Source organism: Oncorhynchus mykiss, chromosome 8 (genome assembly GCF_057628025.1).
Source record: "Oncorhynchus mykiss isolate SJ-2025 chromosome 8, ASM5762802v1, whole genome shotgun sequence".
Classification (NCBI taxonomy): Eukaryota; Metazoa; Chordata; class Actinopteri; order Salmoniformes; family Salmonidae; genus Oncorhynchus; species Oncorhynchus mykiss.
The window spans coordinates 70,350,001-70,365,915 of record NC_143029.1 but is presented as its reverse complement, the minus strand read 5'-3'; the positions used below and the strand labels follow the sequence as shown (position 1 = coordinate 70,365,915).

The 15,915-nt window shown below is 42.3% G+C and overlaps 1 protein-coding gene across 1 annotated transcript in view; it reads left to right on the top strand.

Annotated features, from left to right (window-relative positions):
- LOC110530422 (cadherin-2) overlaps positions 1-15,915 on the top strand; it is a 102,187-nt gene that overhangs the window by 55,306 nt on the left and 30,966 nt on the right. Inside the window, exon 3 of the mRNA XM_021613477.3 lies at positions 10,729-10,949. Within this exon, the coding sequence (XP_021469152.2) occupies positions 10,729-10,949 (221 nt within the window). The remainder of the gene's footprint in view (positions 1-10,728; positions 10,950-15,915) is intronic.

Genomic DNA, 15,915 nt, shown 5'->3' with positions numbered 1-15,915 from the left:
TACTAATTAGAGACCTTAATTCATCAAACAAGTACAAGGAAGGAGCAAAAACCTGCAAACACTCGGCACTCTGTGGAAGGAGTTTGACACGTGACTTAGATCATGCATTTTCTGGTAGAGATCCCTCACGAAGCAACTACTCTCTATCCCTCAATTGCGCATTCTTCTGTCTCTTTTCCATAGCACGTGTAAAATAACTACTGACTGCACAAGTAGGCATGCAATGGATTATGGTCATTGTAGTTAATTACCACGTGTTCTGCGCTAAACTATGAAGAATATTGGCCTGTTGGAAACTACAACTCCCAGTCATACCCTGCTGTGAGAAACAACCTGGCGACAGCCCCCTTTTTGATTGACTGGAGTGATGATTAAAAAAACGTATGAGCACCAATTAAAACATGCCCACATTGGAGACCTCAGCAGTCATTGTTTTCTCTCGGCCACAGCATTTTTTGTGACAGAGGCATTCTGACAAATGATCAAGGGGATAAAATGAATAGCTTTGAAGTCCTGGGTTTCAGATCAAAAGCCCCGGCTAATGCCCCATTACAGGTTGCACTCAGGCACTTTAGTGGCCAGCCCCCTCGTGATCCAGTAATGCAGCCAACAGAAATATGTTCCCTCTCTCTGCCTGGCTCCATTTCTAGCCCCGGACCATGCCTTCCTCACCAGGGTTTTAACTGATCAGCTGATGATGGCAAGGTTGATGGCTGGCCTTCTTCTTTCAAGGTTTTATATGAGAGCCCCATGTTCTGAGTGCAGTTAGAGTACTGGTATATTAAAGTAAGGTCTTATACAGGTATAGGACCTGTTTGAACTGCTTTTACCATGTTTATAGTTTTTTTTTTTTTTTTACCGTGTTACTCCATCTGAGTGGACTCAGTAATGGCCCTTATATTGTACCAGAGTGGTTTTCAAAAGGTGATTTCAGTTATTTCAGTGCAGAGTTAAGGGTAAAAGCTTTTCACTTCCTTCCATGTTTTAGAAAATTGGATGTCAGTGGTGCTGTGTGTCTATATGTGAGAGTGAGACTGTTGGCTCTATTTTTGTTTGTGTGGGTGTCTGTTTGTTTCAGTATGTTTTGTGAGTGAAATAATAACATCATTTTATGTTGACGGTGAATCTAAAGTTCATTTCACATTTATTAGCTTTAGCGAAATTGTATTTATATTGTATATTGTTCTTTTCCATTGATGGCACAGTATTTCCTGAATTCTTCCCAGCCTTCCATTCCAGGGCTGACCTGTGTCAAATTCTCAGTGCCTCAGAAGTAATGGCGCTTTAACAGGACTGTAGCCCAGCTGAAAGGGATGCAGAAAGCTGTGGGACGTTGGACAAATGTGTTTCCCTTCACTATATGGTCACTGGGAAATAACCTTGGTTATACTAGCTGCTGCAGTAAGGCCCAATGAATGTGGACACGGACAGTGGCTTATTATTCATAATCTGATTTTGAAAAGGCATCTTCGGATCCGCCCCTCTGGGATCTATCCTCACATAGATTGCTTTTCCTTGCCCTCCTCTTCTTTCCTTCCTTCCCTCACTCCCTCCATCCCTCTCTCATGGAAGGCATTAGCCTGCAGATTGGACAAAGTGAGCAATGTTCAGCAGTTAAAAATTGAACAAGGGTAGAGAGCAATTAAAACTGGATGACCTTTATGGGAGGGGGTGCTAAAGAACGGCTGTTAAAGACACAAAGTTAAACAGTTTTATTTCTAATAACATTGATTTAATGTTGTCCGAAGGGTTCTGGGCAATGGGTTCTAAGCAGCTACAGTCAGATAGATTCCAACGGGAGGAGGAGAGGTTACAGTGGTTTTATATGGACACACACATTGGCCCCTCTGTTAGCCCCAGAATCGTTTACAGTTAAAACTACAATTTTAATTGTTCAAAGAAATAGGTTTTTATTATCTCGCTTTGATCTCAGAGAGAGCGAAGGAGATGTGAAACATGCTAGCGGTTGTGGTATGCTACTGGTGATCTCCTTCAAAGAAGTGGGTATTATTCCTTCAATGCGTGATCTGACCCTTTCAAGTGGTCAGAAGAAACTCAGGACACTTCTAAGCACAATGAAAGACAGTGGTAAGAAGTGTTAGCTCCCTAGCAGTTAAAACAAGTGTAATATTGTCGTATTTATCTGATATTCTCCATGAACCTGTATGTATTAGCATTGAGTTAGCTACTAGCTAGCCATGCTAATGTCTTCATAAAGAGCTGTAGGGAGCTACTTGACATCCTGTTAATAATGTGGTCAGTTTAATATCATCCTAAAGCCTGAACCGCTGTATCAAGCGGCCGTTCTGATCGCTCCGCTCGCAGAACCCAAATCCCAGTAGCTATGTTGCTGATTAGTATAGAAGGATGTAGCTTAGCCGTTATCAGCTGTTGGCTCCAATGACACAGTAATCCAGCGAGACGCTAGGCGCGAGACGATGTGGCACCAGAAAACACACACTAGAATAATCGAATTTACCCAACAAAGACTGATGGACTCCTAAATATGTGGTATCTCCGTGAGTCTTTCAAAGTGACCCGTTTAGACCAGTCAGAACTTTCCTCGTCTAGCATCAGCTAACATGCAGCATTTCATTCCGTGACTAAACGCTCTTCAAAAGCTCTTTAGCCTTCATAAAATAGGTTCTCATATGATGATGTAGCCCAACAAGGAGAAGACTAAGGCTAATTTTGACATGCTAGCTGTAGAAAACAGCAGTTCGAACACAACAGCTAACAACCCTTTGATTCGCTTCAGTCTTCACAATGACAATACAACCCCTTCATATTATGATGACGATACTGTAACCCAGAGGAGATATAGCTAGCTAAGACTAATTTCTGCAGGTTAGCCAGAACAACACAGGGCCTTTGTACCTTAATGGGTCAGATACAGAGAAGCTAGATGCATCTCCCTCTCGGTGAAGTAAATGGAGGTGGATGTTGGCCACTGGCAGGCAGTCGATCATCTTACCTTGTTATTGTCCTCCCAATACAACGACTGTCAGACAGGTCCGCTAGCCCCCAAGAGAGTAAATGGTCATATGCTGATGTGAGAGAAATGTTAAGTGTAAAGAGAAAGGAGAACAGGAGAGAATCTCATTTATGGAAGAAGGCTAGTTTTATTCCCTCGGGACAGGACGGGGGAAGGGGGGTCTGTTTAGCATATCCAGAGAGCCCATGGGTCAGTCGATCTGAGATTAAAAGGGACCTGCATAGGATATTGCTGCTCGCTGCTATGATGATGCTGCTTGTGCTGGTTGTGTTTCTTTGTGTGTGTTTGTGCCAGTGTGGGTGAGCATAATAAAGAAAGGTGGTATCAATGCAATTTGATAGTGTGTTTTCATCCTTTAATTGAAGCCTCTGTTTCAGGAGGGGACTATGTCTTCTGCAATAACACATAATTGTCGTGGGTGTTGGTCACCATAAGAATGTAAGGCTGCAGCCTATAGCGTAGCCCATGTGACTTCATAGCCTTTTCCCTCTTCACATGTTTATTTTGCAGAAAGACATTATTGGAGAAAGTTGACATTACCCATGTTTCTTTCATGTGAATCCTGTACATATTTTAGTCAGAGCCTTAAACACATGGCTCTCCATGGTGTTTGAAGTGCTCTGCATTAGTAAAATCCCTTCAAGCAAGGCTGAAGTCTGGCAAAGCCCAACCTCATCATCCTACCATCCAGACATCAACTGTAAACTGTTTACTTTCTCTCAAGAGTTTCATTCTACTGAACACAGGGTTATTGCTGCTCAAGCCTCATCTCCCTCACAATAAATGGGTTTTAGATTCTTAATAAGATGGTAAAAAGAGTTTGAGAAAAAACTAAGCTAAAGAGGCTTACCAGCTAAAATGGAAGTTGTTTGCTAATTACCCTTGAGGCTCTAGAAAATGTATTCATAGTAAAAGCTTAAACACCACCTACATGTGAATGAAGTACACAGACATGCATAATTATGGGTAGTATCCAGCTATGATACTTTAAAAGCATTAGTATGGTGTTCCGTTTGAATGTATATAATAATTGGCTAATTATAGGATTAAATATTGTGAAGGGTATTACGCCATAGTAGAAAAGACGAGGTGCAATCAGGAAATACACTTTCCATGATATAGACTGACCAGCTGAATCCAGGTGAAAGATATGATCCCTTATTGATGTCACTTGTTGAATCCACTTCAATCCGTGTAGATAAAGGGGAGGATGCAGGATAAAGAAGGATTTTTAAGCCTTGAGACAATTGAGACATGGATTGGATATGTGTGCCATTCAGAGGGTGAATGGGCAAGACAAAAGATTTAAGTGCCTTTGAACGAGTTATGGTAGTAGGCGCCAGGCGCAACAGTTTAAGTGTGTCAAGAACTGCAACGCTGCTGGGTTTTTCATTCTCAACAATTTTCCGTTTTTATCAAGAATTATCCACGACCATAAGGACATCCAGACAATATTAGGAAGGTGTTCCTAATGTTTTATATGTTCGGTGTATATCGTATACAGTCCTAATTTCACATTACATTTTGTGTCACATGAATTGCCATTAATTAATTTAGCCCCTGTTATATTTTCCAATGGCAGAGTGACTTTCTTAGCACTTTAACTTGAATTAAGACACTGAAGTGCGACGTGGATCAGCTACAGTTTAGCGACCATCTCGTAATCAATGTCCTCTTGCATGTACGTTCTACCGAGCACAGGCACAGCTAATTTCGATCCTATTTCCTGTATTGCATTTTCTCATCCCCAATGCAGTCAGCTAGGGCCAGCGATGGAGCATGAACTAGATTTGGTGAACTGTGTTCGTGAATAATGCATTTAGTCAGTGGCGTCCAGGCATTTGCCCGATGGAATTGCCTCTGGAGCATTCGCCGGGGTCTGCATTTCTGTTAGGTGACTGATGAAACACCTATGCTGAGTATTTCACACCTGTCAGTGACATCACCAGCTGGAGATGAATGATGGAAATATCAGGACGAACCACATGACGTGGTGCTTCAGCCTTGTCACATTTACAGCTCATTACAGGGACCTTGAGCTTTTTACTAGCTTACTGGATTTGGATTTGCAGACAGGAATAAAAAGGTATAGGCTGGAACATTTGATGTACTCTCTCGACGTTAGGCTACCACGGACAGCCTCTTTATGTGTTCCCACTGTGAGATATGCTGCATCAGATTGAGATTTTTTTTTCAACGACTGGTCCTTGTGACGTTCTTCGAGAACACTGCAAATTAACCAAATGTTGTATCCCTCTCTCTTTCTTTCTCTCTCTCTCTCTTTCTCTCTCTCTCGCTCTCTCTCTCTCTCTGTTCTCTCTCTATCTGCTCTCTGTATTTGTGCCTCTCTATAAGCAGCAGCACGTGATGGAGACAGACAAAAGAGTGACACATTGGGAAGGTTAGCTGTGGTTTTTGTGTTGTTAGTCAGCTACGAGGGTTTCTATAAGCCTGTGAATGGGCTCGTTGAGTCGGAGGTAATTTTGGGCCCCGGCGTGGGGCATTAGTTGGACTGGCCTTTCTGCTGACTGGCCCGCTTTCTTCCCCCCCAGCAGCAGCAGTAGCAGCAGCGGCAGTATATACCCCTCTCTCTGCTGCATCGGCATTTCTGTCCAAACCAAAGGCCTTTATCTCCCTGACCATGACGACATGTCTGATATGCCGAGGTGGTGGTGGTGGCAGCAAGGATCTCTTTCAGTTTCGTTATACCTCCGGGAGCTAATAAATCTAGATATACTGTAGATAAACTGGAACATCCAGGGTTAGTACAGTAAATGCTGCTCTGGTCTCCTTTGGGCTATGGGAGCTTGGGGGCTGGGGGATGGGGGTTGGGGAGCTGGCCATGATAAATGAATAGACACACGCTGGACATCCCCATTCATTATTATTGGAATTTGTGCTGCCTGCTGGGAATTTGCACAGCGATTGCCATGGCGCCTGATTGCTGAAGGGCCTCCCAGAGGCGTTCACATGGCCAGATCTCAGACTGAGCTAGGGAACAGGAGCTCGGCTCAGCAGCCAAACAACAGACCTCGGTGCTACAAAGACTCACAAGGAAACCACTGCAGTCGAGTGTAGGCTAACCCAGGGTATTACATACACACTAATATCAGTTAACACAGAACTAAAGTCTCGCGTAATTGGTCAGATGCTCAATTAAGTTCTGGGTCTTTGCGTGTTAAGAGAAGAGAGACAACGAGGATTGGAATTGGAAAGAAAAGCTCTACCTTCTCTCTTTGCAACTGTCCCATCTGCACCAACTGTCCTATCTCCTTCCGAAATCCAAGACCTAATGGTGCTCATTATCTCACGCATTCCATTGTTTCATGACAGATCTACGGTACCATTTATGTTTATGTAGTCTGTCCACGAGAGAACACACACACACACACACACACACACACACACACACACACACACACACACACACACTGTCTACCCTCACACAGGGAACAACATTGCAGCCTTGTTTGTATTTATCCTTCACCTGAAAAAAAACATATTTGAGCTAGGCTCAGCAGCTAGAGCAGCCCCATAAATGCTAATTAAGATGAAGCAATATAAAGAGGCCAATCCCACCCACCCAGTCATTCTCTCATTCTCTCTCTCTCTCTCGCTCTCTCTCTCTCTCTCTCTCTCTCTCTCTCTCTCTCTCTCTCAAACTGTGTGCTCACTCCACAAATCTGCATATGTTCCATCCAGGTGCATTCATATAGAATGTGTACAGTACATGGTTTTGGGGTGATTTAGAGCAAAACGTTCATTGGATCTAGCATCTCTTTGATCAAATCAAATCAAATGTATTTATTTGATCTTATAGGTTAATAAGCAAAGCACAAAGCACTTTAGCCAACCAATCAATATACCTAATTTAAGAAGAGTGTGTGAAGTAGATTGTGCCACCTCTCCCTTCAACGATATGTTGTCTCTTAAGTCTCATTCACCCAGTAGAAGCTGTCATTGTGAGCTGAGCCGTTCTGACACTTCTCTCTGTATTCTGTATGTGTCTGAGCATCAGACGGACTAGTGCTGTGGAGGTGATTGCCTTAAGGCTGGAAGGAAACAACGTCAGCTAACCAAGGTCACATCGCGCTCTGAAGTTGGCTTGCCAGGTTCAAACAGACAGAAAAAAACGAATTTGATGAGGTTGCTCTGAGCAGTGTGCAGATGGTCAATATATAGGCACTTGGTGTGTTCCAGCATATAGGCATAGGATAGATACTCCTTTGTTGATTCTTGTATATCTTAATTTCATAGTGTTCACTTTGCTTTTTTCCCCCACAATGCCGAGCCACTCTCTGAGACACCTTTGTGTGCTTTTCATCAATATTTAGATGAATGGCAATTCCTCAGGTACAGCAGATCAGTGCACTGTCATGGCTTTGTTTTGCAGATGCGATGCATTAACTGTAGCACAGTGTAAAGGGTTGCATCCAGGGCCCTTTCAACAGTTTCTCCCTCCCTCTCTACGAACGTGATGAAGTAAAGCAGGATTGTATTTTCATTAATCTTGTTGAGAACCCTCTGAATACATTTTAGTTCAGTGTTGTATTTTCAACCAACAAAGCTCAGTGCTTGTACAGTATTCATTGATTAGAACCCTCATTATTTTCTCTCTTCTCTATCTGTCTCTAGGTGTCTCTCTACTCTCTTCTGTTATACATGTTTTTAATATATAGAACGTGCCTCTATTTCAGACCCCTTTTTGTGTGGACATGGTGGTTCATTCAGTAAGGTACACTTCACTGGATCACTTTGTGTCCGCTGTGAAAGTCAACAGTATAATCAATGGAATGTTTTTCCCCTCTCTTTACGCTTTGCCCATTTTCACAATTTCACAATACTTTGCATTGGGAAAATGGCTCCGTCACCTGCTGTGGTGGTTTAGCCATTGTGCTTTATGTTACAGAATACAGTGCCTTGAAAAAGTATTCATCCCCCTAAATAAAGTCCATCTGTGTGCAATCTAAATGTCACATTATCTGTCAAATGATCTCAGTATATACACCTGTTCTGAAAGGCCCCAGAGTCTTCAACACCATTAAGCAAGGGGCATCACCAAGCAAGCCACACCATGAAGGAGCTCTCCAAACAAGTCAGGGACAAAGTTGTGGAGAAGTACATATCAGGGTTTGGTTATAAAAAAAAAATGGAACATCCCACGGAGCACCATTAAATCCATTATTAAAAAATGGAAAGAATATGGCACCACAACAAACCTGCCAAGAGAGGGCCGCCCACCAAAACTCACAGACCAGGCAAGGAGTGCATTAATCAGAGAGGCAAAAAAGAGACCAAAGATAACCCTGAAGGAGCTGCAAAGCTCCACAGTGGAGATTAGAGAATCTGTCCATAGGACCACTTTAAGCCGTACACTCCATAGAGCTGGGCTTTATGGAAGTGGCCAGAAAAAAAGCCATTGCTTAAAGAAAAAATAAGCAAACAATTTGGTGTTCACCAAAAGGCATGTGGGAGACTCCCAACACCTCTCATCACCCCGAGAACACAATCCCCACAGTGAAGCATGGTGGTGGCAACATGCTGTCGGGATGCCTTTCATCGGCAAGGACTGGGAAACTGGTCAGAATTGAAGGAATGATGGATGCCGCTAAATACAGGGAAATTCTTGAGGGAAACCTGTTTTAGTCTTCCAGAGATTTGAGACTGGGATGGAGGTTCACCTTCCAGCAGGACAATGACCCCAAGCATACTGCTAAAGCAACACTCGAGTGGTTTAAGGGGAAACATTTAAATGTCTTGGAATGGCCTAGTCAAAGCCCAGACCTCAATCCAATTGAGAATCTGTGGTGTGACTTAAAGATTGCTGTACACCAGTGGAACCCATCCAACTTAAAGGAGCTGGAGCAGTTTGACTTGAAGAATGGGCAAAAATCCCAGTGGGCAGATGTGCCAAGCTTATAGAGTCATACCTCAAGAGACTTGCAGCTGTAATTACTGCAAAAGGTGGCTCTACAAAGTATTGACTTTGGGGGGTGAATAGTTATGTACGCTCCAGTTTTCTGTTTTTTTGTCTTATTTCTTGTTTGTTTCACAATAATAAAAAAATATTTTGCATCTATAAAGTGGTAAGCATGTTGTGTAAATCAAATATTACAAACCCCCCAAAAATCTATTTCAATTCCAGGTTGTAAGGCAACAGAATATGAAAAATGCCAAGGGGGGTGAATACTTTCGCAAGCCACTGTAGAAAGTATCTGTTACATGTTGTGTATTATTTTGAGAGCCGGATGCAAGTGAACACGAAATACTTTCTCTTTAGTTTAACTAGCAAGACAGTGTTAATTCTTTCTGTCACTGAAATGTTGTTATTAGTAGGTGGTGAATTCTATTTCTGCGTGCGTGCACCAAAGAATTGTAGCTCCTATTTTGCTTTTCACATTCCAACATCTCTGATCAGCACCACGTCAATAGGGCCAGGGGTTAAACCTTCATTCTTGTTCAGAGTCAGGGCTCAATCTCCCTCCCTCCACAGGCCCACATGTGATGTGCTCTCTCCCACTGCTGTGCTCCCAGTGTAAAGACCCACTGAAATCGCAGCTCTCTGTCTGTCCTCAAGGTAATACAAGAATGGGAGATTAGATGTCCTTCTTCAAGGCTTTTGTTAAGTCATTTGCCGTCTGGTTTAATAATTTAAAATGGCATTGGTGCAGCCGACACAGAAATGATATATCTTTACATCTGATCACTTTAGCTTGGAGGAGTTTCAGTATTATCTGTATGCTGGCTGTTTTTCTGTTCTGTGTGTGTGTGTGTGTGTGTGTGTGTGTGTGTGTGTGTGTGTGTGTGTGTGTGTGTGTGTGTTTGCATAGACGTCTGTTTATGTGTTTAAACGTGTAGAAGTGTGTGTGTGTGTGTAGGTGTGGTGTTTGAGATGCACTGTCACTCACCTGAAACATGAACCAATGTTAGACCACTGCCACTGAAGTGCTCTGGGACTGTGTACTAGAGCTCCATGGAGCTGTGTGTGTGTGTGTGTGTGTGTGTGTGTGTGTGTGTGTGTGTGTGTGTGTGTGTGTGTGTGTGTGTGTGTGTGTGTGTGTGTGTGTGTGTGTGTGTGTGTGTCACTGCAGCTGTGTGTATATGTATGTGTACACACTGATGAAATAAACATCACACACTTCTCACTCCCTGAGAGTCAGGATTGCTAGCCGACCACGGCAAAGCATCCATGTTTGTTATTGGGTAGAAGCTGGCATGCAACGTCTTGAGCTAAAAGCAATAAGAAAAAAGTCTGGATCCTATGTAAATGATTCCTCTCTTATTTATTTAATCTGGTGCTTCTATTTACCCAGACACAACAGTTCATTTAGCCACAGTCTAATTGGCACATCAGTTTAAAAAACAATGTTTTGGTATTTTAGATATATTCGTTTTGATTCAGCAAGTGCCCTTCAGGGGTTTATCATTTCCCTTTTGCTTTCTTTATTTTTATTTTTTTTCACTCAGTTTCTCCTTCTCTCTTTCTACTGCAACAGTTTTAAACAATACTTTTGGGGCACAGCTTGAAATACATTATGTATGAGTTTTAGGAGGAATTGGAGGCTTTGTGGACTATACCACACAGTCTGGGAGTGGTGTGGGAGGAGGGTCCCTGTCTATCTGGATGTCCGTCTGTCTGTCTGAGTGTCTACTCACTGTCTTTCTGTCTCTCTCCCTGGTTGCCTCAGCTTCAATCTCATGTTCTGTCTCTTCTCTCCCTCTCTCTCTTACAGTGAAGTTTGTGAACTGCGGCCAAGGTGGACTGGTGCAGTTCGAGTGCAGTAACCCGTCCGACTTCCGTATAGAGGCTGACGGGGTGGTCTACGCCCTCAGGCCATTCACCGTGTCCACCCTCCGGGCGGTGCCCCTAGTGATCGTGGCCAGGGACGAGACCAATCAGCAGCAATGGCAGACCCAAGTGAGATTAACGCCCCCTATAGGCCAGAGCCAACAGGTACGTCCAACACCTCTGCACACATCCTCTCTCCTTTCCACCCTATCCTCTCTCTCTCTTATGTTTCTTGATTATTTGTGACTTCGGGTAGCATTGTGGAATGTGGAATGTTCCAATTCCAATTCCGCCCCTGCATCTAATTCCTTCCTCTTATTAGCCGTGCCGGAGCATTCACAGATGATTTGTTCCCTAAATTGTAGCAGGTGTTCCGGGAGACTGGGATGGATGCTCGCTAATTAAAACGTAATGTGTCAATTTGAAGGGGAGCACAATCATATACTCAACGCGGTCAGTGAGTAGCGGCGCCACACACAACAGATGCAGAATAGCTCCTCATAAAGACTGATTTCAATCAGCTTCCTTGTGGCGGTAGCGGCGATGTTTATGGCTGTATCTTTGTCATCCAACCAGAGGGGAGTGCATTGCAGTGCACCCCTAGTGGTGATTCAGAGAACAGGGAGCATCTGTCTTTCAGCTTCAAAGATCCTGCCATTCAGTCAATGTTCTGTAGATGAGGGAGGCCGTGTGATGTGGTTATGTAATCAAGTGTGTAATTGAGAGAGAGAACAGGGATATGAGGAGAAACAAGGCTCAAATGGCCGTGTTTGTATTTCTAGCCTCATTCTCAGTCCTGGATTATGTGTTTCTGTTCAGTTCAATGGTCATAACCTGTGAAAGTCTTTCTCTCTCACTAGCTGGAATGGTGTTAATTGGCTAGAGTGCACAGACTCTCACATTTAAACTCTCTGTGTCGCTCTCTCTCTCGCTCTCTCTCTCGCTCTCTCTCTCGCTCTCTCTCCAATTTTTAGGTCTGATCTTCATACATTGTGGACTCTTATTGTTAATGAATGCCTCTTAAGTACATCACAATGAGTCTCTTTGTTCAACAAAGACACCATCTGAAAAGACATAGTCTTTTCCTCCAGTCATATACAGAACAAATTAGCTGCACAAGCAGCCCATTTCAAAAGCACCTCTCTGAAACATCACATAAAAGGCGAGTGCATTCTTTTATAAGCCTCCAGATTAAACACACATTTTTACAGTTATGTCAAATTGGTGTGAGTGCAGTGGGCCAACAGCAGCAGCAGCAGTGTTTTGTGGTTTCAAATTAAACTTATACAGGGGATGATTTAGTGAGAGTTTTGAAAACAGCATTGTTAGGGCGCTGATGCTCATTTACCATAGTGACTCCTGCAGGTATGTGATTTTAATGACACCATTAGTCACACGTGTCGCTCATTTAAAGAGAAATGTACACTTGTCCAGGCCAGATAAACAAGGGGCTTGGCCACGGTAGCTTTTAAATAGAAATAGGAAGACCATCATGGGTAATCATGGCCATTTTAGAAGACTCTGATTGACCCTAGATGTTTGTGTTGTTTTCTATGTGATTGTATGGACAGTTGTTAATTTGGCCTGGATGATTATGGTAGTAATCAATGTTCCCTCTAATTTTTCTCATCACTGAGCAAATTGCAGGTCTGCTGAGCGCAAACTCGAACATTGAGAAAATTCTCTGCAACTTCCAGCGGGTGTTTACTGTGAACACTGAGGCTGTACCCACTTTAAGTTACAGTTTTAACAGTTGCCATGTAGGCTACTGTAGCTATTTAATCATAATCTAGGCATACCAGAGTGTCCTATCATCAAAAACAATTGACAAAGAGGTGACTGAAAATGGTGGTGATGTTGAATGCAAGAAAACACAAAATAAAATGCATAATTATTCCCATACCATTATTACAGAGAATCAGACAAATGATGCTACCCTCTGCCTATTGGCTATTTAGCTTATTTAAGCGTCTCAAAATTCAACATTGCCCCTTTAAGACATACAAAAGCTTTTTATCTGACTTGCTTTTGAAAGATGTCTAGAAATGTACACGTTTTGTGCTCTTGTAGGAAGCAATCCCTCCCCTATTGATGACTACAAATGATATATAACTGGGGTAATGACTCACTAACTACCAAAGGATATGAACAAAATGTGCACATGTGGCTACATGTAGCTCTCGCTTTGATCTCAAAACAAATGCTTCTCCTGCTGTAAACACTGTCCAGGTCAAAGTAAATGGCACAGGTCCATATACAGTGCCTTGCGAAAGTATTCGGCCCCTATTGAACTTTGCGACCCTTTGCCACATTTCAGGCTTCAAACATAAAGATATAAAACTGTATTTTTTTGTGAAGAATCAACAACAAGTGGGACACAATCATGAAGTGGAACGACATTTATTGGATATTTCAAACTTTTTTAACAAATCAAAAACTGAAAAATTGGGCGTGCAAAATTATTCAGCCCCTTTACTTTCAGTGCAGCAAACTCTCTCCATAAGTTCAGTGAGGATCTCTGAATGATCCAATGTTGACCTAAATGACTAATGATGATAAATACAATCCACCTGTGTGTAATCAAGTCTCCGTATAAATGCACCTGCACTGTGATAGTCTCAGAGGTCCGTCAAAAGCGCAGAGAGCATCATGAAGAACAAGGAACACACCAGGCAGGTCCGAGATACTGTTGTGAAGAAGTTTAAAGCCGGATTTGGATACAAAAAGATTTCCCAAGCTTTAAACATCCCAAGGAGCACTGTGCAAGCGATAATATTGAAATGGAAGGAGTATCAGACCACTGCAAATCTACCAAGACCTGGCCGTCCCTCTAAAATTTCAGCTCATACAAGGAGAAGACTGATCAGAGATGCAGCCAAGAGGCCCATGATCACTCTGGATGAACTGCAGAGATCTACAGCTGAGGTGGGAGACTCTGTCCATAGGACAACAATCAGTCGTATATTGCACAAATCTGGCCTTTATGGAAGAGTGGCAAGAAGAAAGCCATTTCTTAAAGATATCCATAAAAAAAGTGTTGTTTAAAGTTTGCCACAAGCCACCTGGGAGACACACCAAACATGTGGAAGAAGGTGCTCTGGTCAGATGAAACCAAAATTGAACTTTTTGGCAACAATGCAAAACGTTATGTTTGGCGTAAAAGCAACATAGCTCATCAACCTGAACGCACCATCCCCACTGTCAAACATGGTGGTGGCAGCATCATGGTTTGGGCCTGCTTTTCTTCAGCAGGAACAGGGAAGATGGTTAAAATTGATGGGAAGTTGGATGGAGCCAAATATAGGACCATTCTGGAAGAAAACCTGATGGAGTCTGCGAAAGACCTGAGACTGGGACGGAGATTTGTCTTCCAACAAGACAATGATCCAAAACATAAAGCAAAATCTACAATGGAATGGTTCAAAAATAAACATATCCAGGTGTTAGAATGGCCAAGTCAAAGTCCGGACCTGAATCCAATCGAGAATCTGTGGAAAGAACTGAAAACTGCTGTTCACAAATGCTCTCCATCCAACCTCACTGAGCTCGAGCTGTTTTGCAAGGAGGAATGGGAAAAAATGTCAGTCTCTCGATGTGCAAAACTGATAGAGACATACCCCAAGCGACTTACAGCTGTAATCGCAGCAAAAGGTGGCGCTACAAAGTATTAACTTAAGGGGGCTGAATAATTTTGCACGGCCAATTTTTCAGTTTTTGATTTGTTAAAAAAGTTTGAAATATCCAATAAATGTCGTTCCACTTCATGATTGTGTCCCACTTGTTGTTGATTCTTCACAAAAAAATACAGTTTTATATCTTTACGTTTGAAGCCTGAAATGTGGCAAAAGGTCGCAAAGTTCAAGGGGGCCGAATACTTTCGCAAGGCACTGTATGATCTATTTGCAGATAGGCCTCCTGCAGCTCTGATTGGTTATGCCGCACGATCTCTGTAGAGTAAGAGCTGTGTGGTGCGTGTCAATGCAATAGAATCCTACTCCAAAGCATTCTGCCTACAACAAAATCGCTTGCATAGTTTGTTTTGTTTCGATATGTTCCATTGAAAGTGGCTAATATTGAGTTGATTCGATCACCATTGCCACAGTAAAGTGAAACGTTGATTGTGTTAACTAACAGGGAACACTCTAAAAAGTTTAGTGAAGTTTAACCTGTTGAGTGTAGGGGGCAGCATTTTGATGCTTGGATGAAAAGAGTACCCAAATGAAACTGCCTATTTCTCAGGCCAAGAATCTAGAATATGCATATAATTGTCATATTAGGATAGAAAACACTCTAAAGTTTCCAAAACTGTCAAAATATTGTCTGTGAGTATAACAGAACTGATATTGCAGGCGAAAACCTGAGGAAAATCCAACCCGGAAGTGCTGTTTTTCCTGAAAGCTCTCTGTTCCATTGCCTGCCTTTTCTCCATTTAAATGGATATCAACCAGAATCATTTTCCTATGGCTTCCACATGGTGTGAACAGTCTTTAGACATAGTTTCAGGCTTTTATTTTGAAAAATGAGTAAGAAAGATAACATCTCATCATTGGATGGCTGGGTGCCAGCAGCTTTTGCATGTGCCAACAGAATGGAGCAGACATTTTCTCTCTCTCTCCTATTGAAGAAGCTACAGTCCAGGTGAAATATTATCGATTATATATTGTGAAAAAAACCTTTGAGGTTTGATTATAAAAAACGTTTGACATGTTTCTACGAACCTTACGGATGCTATTTGGAATTTTCGTCTGCCCCATCGTGACCACTCGAGCCTGTGGATTTCTGAACATAACGCGCCAACCAAATGGAGGTATTTTGGATATAAAAAATAATCTTTATGGAACAAAAGGAACATTTATTATGTTAATAATAATCATACCCAAATAATAACTTATAAAACTACGGTATATAGCTCTATTATAATTTTTTCATACTTTATATCTGGTTTTAGTCGTTTAAGTCGACCCTGAAATGTTTTACCAAATACATCATGTTTCTTCAGAAGAGCTGGTCACAATTTAGCAGCAGCGGCCCGCCATTGTTAAATGAATATAGGGGAAACACTGGTGTGGTTATGTGGTTCTCTCTCCAATGCAATGATTGTCATGAATTATCATCATGTGATCCATAATCA